The sequence below is a fragment of the Balaenoptera borealis genome, assembly GCF_965194805.1.
Source record: "Balaenoptera borealis genome assembly, chromosome: 20".
NCBI lineage: Eukaryota > Metazoa > Chordata > Mammalia > Artiodactyla > Balaenopteridae > Balaenoptera > Balaenoptera borealis.
This window is the reverse complement of record NC_138879.1, coordinates 35,652,785-35,658,264: the sequence shown is the minus strand read 5'-3', so window position 1 is coordinate 35,658,264 and position 5,480 is coordinate 35,652,785. Positions and strand designations below refer to the sequence as shown.

Below are 5,480 nucleotides of genomic sequence, written 5' to 3'. Positions count from 1 at the left end.
GATCTTTGCTCTGTCTGCAGTGGGGCTGGACCCTCAGCATGAGGCTTGCTCTGGGCTCTGAACTTGAACCAGGGTGGTCAGTGCTTCTGGGCCCTTTCTGAACTGGGGGTCAGGACATCCAGGAGTCCTCCTTTGGCTGATTCATACATGGAAGGCAGTCAGTTCTTAGAAGTCTAGGGGCCAGGCCAAACCAAGCAGACCCTCTTCCCTCACCTTCCCCAGGGAACAGGAATTGTGGTCACCAAGCCCTTCTGTTCGTGCGTTGCTCTGGGAAGTATTTGCTACGTGCTCACTCTGTGTCAGGCTGGGAAATAGAGGGGACACACACTTTTCCTGCAGGAGAGGAAGAGCGGAGGGGTGATGGGAAGGTAGTTCCCTCCCCAGATAACAAGGCATCTCTGGATCCTGCATCCCTGCAGCTGGCACACTGGTTCGGAGGCCTTAGGACAGTAGACTCCTTCTCACTCCTGCCTTCACGGGGCCAGGTTCCCAGACCGGGACAGCAGGCTGGGCTGAGGGAGGGGAAGAAGCATACTTCCCTAATAAACTTGCCTGGAACTTAATCCCTCTGACTGGTGGATTCCCTCCCTGTTCCCTCCCTTCTTCCCACATTTGGGGAGGGACACCCACAGCTGGAACCTGAAAGTATGCAGGATGCTGGGGCTCCCATGCGCATAGGAGCCCCCGGCACTTCAGCCTAGCAGGATAAATACTACTCAGCTCCATTTCACTGATGACGAGAGGGGTGTTCAGAGAGGTCAAGGGCCTCATCTGAGGCCTCAGAGAAGAGGGTGCCAGAGTCAGGGCTGCAGCCCAGGCGTGCTGGCTCCTGGGCTTTTCCCACAGGATGGCTAAGGGCCTCCCACCCCTGCCCCGCCAGTCAGGGGATCTGGAGGCCCCGGCTGGGCTGACCTTACCCAGGAAGGTCATTTTAAAAGAACTCATGAATATGTATTGGGCGGCAGCACTAGCAATACTCTGGAGCTGCCCGTCAAAGGCCTCGCAGGCTCCAAGGACTGGCCTAGAAGAAGAGGGTATTTCCCTGAAGGGCCCCTGGAAGGGAAATTAACTTTAGCTCTGGGGGAATCCAGGCTTGGATTTCCTCCCTCTTTGACCCCATGGCACTGAGTGCTCTCTTGCCACCCCACTGCCATGGCTTCTTTTCCCAGGAGCCCCTTGCCTCCTCTTTTTCTTTGAGAGCACTTTGAAATCCCACCAGACCGTGCCCTCTCACCCCATAGACTCGTGCACACGACCTGTTAGTGGTGAGACATGTCTGAACTGTAAACATCCAGTTAGTCATTTGGCAGTGATTCCAAGGCCTGCCTTGGGAGGGGAACAAGGTCATTGCCAGCACCTGTAGTCAATCACCAGATGTTTACTGAGCACTTACTGTGTGCTGAGCACCATGCTGGGGGCCACGGGACACACCTGGAAGTGGGCTGAAGTCCCCGGCTCAAGGAGTTTACAAGCTCGTTCACGGGGAGGAGAGATAAGGGCGTAAAGGCCTTGACTTGTTCAAGGGAGAGGATGGCTGACATCTGGCAAGCTAGACTGGAAGGTATCTCAGAGGGTATCTCGGAGTCTTGACAGAAAGGAGGGGTTCCGCAGGCAGAGAATATGGATTCAAGAGGAAGGGCTAGAGAGGCCAAGGGGGCTGGCCTCGGGCTTGAGTGAGGTGTGCATCCAGGGCGTGTAGAGAGACCCGGCTGGAAAGAAGGGCTGGGACTGGGTATGGAGCTCTAAGGGACCGGGTCACTGAGCTTGCTTGAAATGGCATCGTGGACCAAGGGGAGCTTTACTGCACAGTTTGGGAGGCCGTGGAGTCCAGGCCCCTAATTCTCCTCGGAGGCCCATGGTGAGAGGTCCAGCTTATCGATGGCTGAGCAATCCACAAAGCCGTGGGGGTAGCTGTTGGCTTGGAAGGGGTGCAGCGGGACCTTGGTGATGTGGGTGTTGTCACAGACAAGGCGTGACAAGGACATTTTCTGTAGAGAGTTCCGCTGCTCCTCAGTGAAGACCCCAGGGTTCTCCCACCAGAACCTGCAGAGACAGAAGCAGGGTCTCTCCATACAGCCCAGCTGTTGCACCCTCCCCAGTCTGCCAGAGGGGGAGGGAGGAGGTCACCGGAACATGCCAAGGTCTGGCGTCAGTCCTCCTGTAGGACGCCCACGGCCCACCTCCGAGAAGGGGTGCCCTCCGCGCCCTCCCCGCTGAGGTCTCACTCGCCTGTCTCCATCACGGATCTGCTGGAACTGCCTTCCCAGGAGGCAGGCCAGGAGAGGCCCCACCTGGCCCCTTTCTACCAGGGGCTCAGCGATGGCCCCTATCCAGATGTCAATGTTGGCAGGGGTCCCGTAGAGAACCAGTAACTTCTCAGCCAGCACCTTGTTCTTCAGCACGGCGTGCAGCTCCTTCAGCGTTTGGGGCTGTGAGAGGCCACAGAAGCCTCTCCAGGAGTTGTACCCTAGGGCAGAGAGGCTGGAGCTGTCTCATCCCCCTTGCAGACGTGCCCACTCCAGCTCCATCAGCCCCAGAAAGTCTGTGTTCACAGCCCTTGGGATAGGGGAGTCAGTGAGCCATTGTTTTATACTGTGGCACTTAAGCTTCGAGGGGGCTAGGAGGTTATATGGTGCTTACTATGGGTCCAGGAACTATTCTAAGCCCTGTACACAAATGTAAATTGACGAACAGAGATGTCAAGTAACTTGCCTAATGTCACATAAGTAGAAAGGGCATAGCTGGAATTTGAACCCAGGCAGTCTGGCTCTTAAGTACTACATTTAGGAAGATCCGATAGTCGTTGTTTTCCCTCTGTTATCCTTTTCTTAATATTTTCTGGACTTTAAACTGGTTTTACAAGTCAGTTGTTGATTTCTTCCATTTGAGGAGCTCAAAGAAAGTACCAGATGTGTTCTCTGGTCTCTGCATTAAGGAGAATGGAAGATTCCATTTCACAGATGAGCAAAGTGAGTTTTAAAAATGGACATCTCTGGACTTCCATGGTGGTCCAGTGGTTAAGACTCTGTGCTTCCACTGCAGGGGGCACGGGTTCGATCCCTGGTCGGGGAACTAAGATCCCACATGCTGCGTGGCACAGTCAAAAAAAAAAAAAGGGCATCTCTGCCTTCTGTTTTAGAAGTGATCAGCTCCTCAGGGCTACAGACAAGAGTCCCTTGGAACCCCAGAAAGTAGCTAAAAGTTCCCCAGGCCTGGCAGGACCCTAGGCCCACTCACCAGGCATCCCATGGTCCCGGCAACGCTGTATGTTGATGGCAGCCAGGTCAAAGCCGTGGATCGTGTGAGTGGGTTGGAAAAGCTTGTTGCGCAGCTCGCCCGTCATCATTTTATTCTGATTCATCGATTTGGACTTCTTGGCCAGCAGGCCCCGCACCAGAGGGTCAATTCCACCTGCAAGGGAGACCCAGAGGCCATGTTGGGGATGGGGGCAGCTGGGGACATCTTCCACTGCTGGCTCCTCTCTCCACCAGACATTTTCTCTTTCTCAGGTGAAAGAAGGGCCAACTGCACCTCTCGGGCTGGAAGTGGGGAGAGAAGAGCACAATGCAGCCCGCAGGGTATGCTGGGGGCTGGGGGTCAGTCCAGACCACCTGCCGTCCTGGGGTGATGGCATCAGCATAAGCTTAGGGTTTCTTTCAAGCTCCAGTTCAGAGAGTTGGCTCCTTCTCCTCCATATGTTCCCGCAATGAACTGTGCAGCTTGGGAAGAGATGGCAGAAATCTCTGGAAAATGCCCTGACTTGTCAGGCCTTAAGTAAAGCCAGTTTCAACACAGCCCACTTCAGGATAAAGGGGAGCTGGGTTCAACCTTTGGCACTTAATGTAGGTGGAAAGCCATACAGGAGAGCAGAAAAGAGCAATTATTTTTTTTTTTTTTTTACCAGACCCAGGAATTATTTCTGTAGGGATCAGAGAAGCCTGAGGCAGGGAAAGGAAACAGGGAAAACTCGACATCTTAAAGGCCAGTGGAAGAAAGAAAGAATAATAACTAATATTTAGTGACCACCTCCTGTGTGTCAAGAACCATTGTAGGGTGCTTTATACATATATTTCTATTTTTTTTATATCCTATGAGATAGGTATTATTACTGTCCCCATTTTACAAATGAAGAAACTGAGGCTCAGTGAGGTGAATTCACTTGCCCAAGGTCACACAGGAAGTGCCTGGAGTCTGACTTCCAAGCCAGGTTTCCCTAGAAGCAGGCTACAGAGTGAGACAGCCTAGTGACAGTGCTTCCCTGAAAGGACATACCATCTTTGACTATCCTCCAGGTGTTGAAGAAGAGGGTATGCAGGGGGAGCTCTGCTTCCAGACCCCATGGCTGATAATTCTCATCCAGGCGGAACACAGTGGAGGGGACCTCCAAGTGGCCAAAGCGGAAGGCGAAGGTGAAGACATTGGAAATTCGGGGATCTACAGATTTGTTATAGCCTTGGTATGGAGGGATCCACTTTTGCATCTCATCACCTAGCACAATAGGTAGGTAGTCCCTAAAGGTGATAATCTGGAAGGAGAAACAAGTCATGAGAAAAGGGTGTGAGAAGCCCTACCTCTGGCCACAGTGGACGGGCCCAGCTGTGGCACCAGACTATGCTGGTTAGTCAGATTCTCTCTCTCAGGGACTTAGATTTCAGATGCAGCTATTCAAGACTGTTTCTGGCGGCGCTCTATCTGAGGGGACAGATGGGGTGATATGGGTTGTCATTTTCTATCATGTGCAGAAAAGCAGAGAAAACCCATCTGTAGAGAAAGAGAGTGGAGAAGTGAAGAGAGGAGCAGAGAGGAGGGAGAGACAGAGTGAGAGTAGCTGCCCTAATTCCAGATGATTTCCAGTCTCTGGCTCTCACCCTAGTTGAGGCCCAACTACACTCCCTGCCTGGGGGTTCCGGGAGAAACCCTTACTAGCTTCCAGTTGATACATGTATAGGGTGAACCAGTACTGAACATCTGAACTAGCTTGCGTGGGTTTCTTTTTCTTGTAGTCCAAGAAGCCTTATTATGGATGAAAATCCATATGTTGAAGCTCTAACCCTCTCATTTGACTGTTTTTGAAGATAGGGCCTGTAAAGAGGTAATTAAGGTTAAATGATGTCATAAGGGTGGAGCCCTAAACCAAAAAGACTAGTGTCCTGATAAGATGAGAGAGACGCAGGCACAGGGGAAAGACGTGTGACCTCCAGAAAGGAAAGAAGAATGATGTACTGGGTAACACTACACCCATCAACAGCAGAATACAAATACTTCCTAAGGACCTATGGAACATTCAACAAGATAACCATACCAGGGTTATAAAATAAACCTTAACAAATTTGAAAGAATTGAGATCATAAGAGTATATTCTCTGACCATGATGGAATCAAATTAGAAATCAGTAACAGAAAGGCAGCAGAAAAATCTCTAAACACTTGGAAAAAAAACAATATACTTCTCAATAACCCATAGGTCAAAGAGAAAGTCTG

The 5,480-nt window shown here is 51.6% G+C and overlaps 1 protein-coding gene across 1 annotated transcript in view; it reads right to left on the bottom strand.

Moving 5' to 3' along the window:
• Window positions 1-38: 38 nt before the first annotated feature.
• Window positions 39-5,480, bottom strand: part of LPO (lactoperoxidase) — a 30,991-nt gene continuing 25,549 nt past the window's right edge. The window contains exons 9-12 of the mRNA XM_082372118.1: window positions 4,273-4,525; window positions 3,238-3,411; window positions 2,230-2,467; window positions 39-2,043 (exon numbers count right to left, since the gene is read on the bottom strand). Of these exons, the coding sequence (XP_082228244.1) occupies window positions 1,836-2,043; window positions 2,230-2,467; window positions 3,238-3,411; window positions 4,273-4,525 (873 nt within the window). The 3' untranslated portion in view covers window positions 39-1,835. The remainder of the gene's footprint in view (window positions 2,044-2,229; window positions 2,468-3,237; window positions 3,412-4,272; window positions 4,526-5,480) is intronic.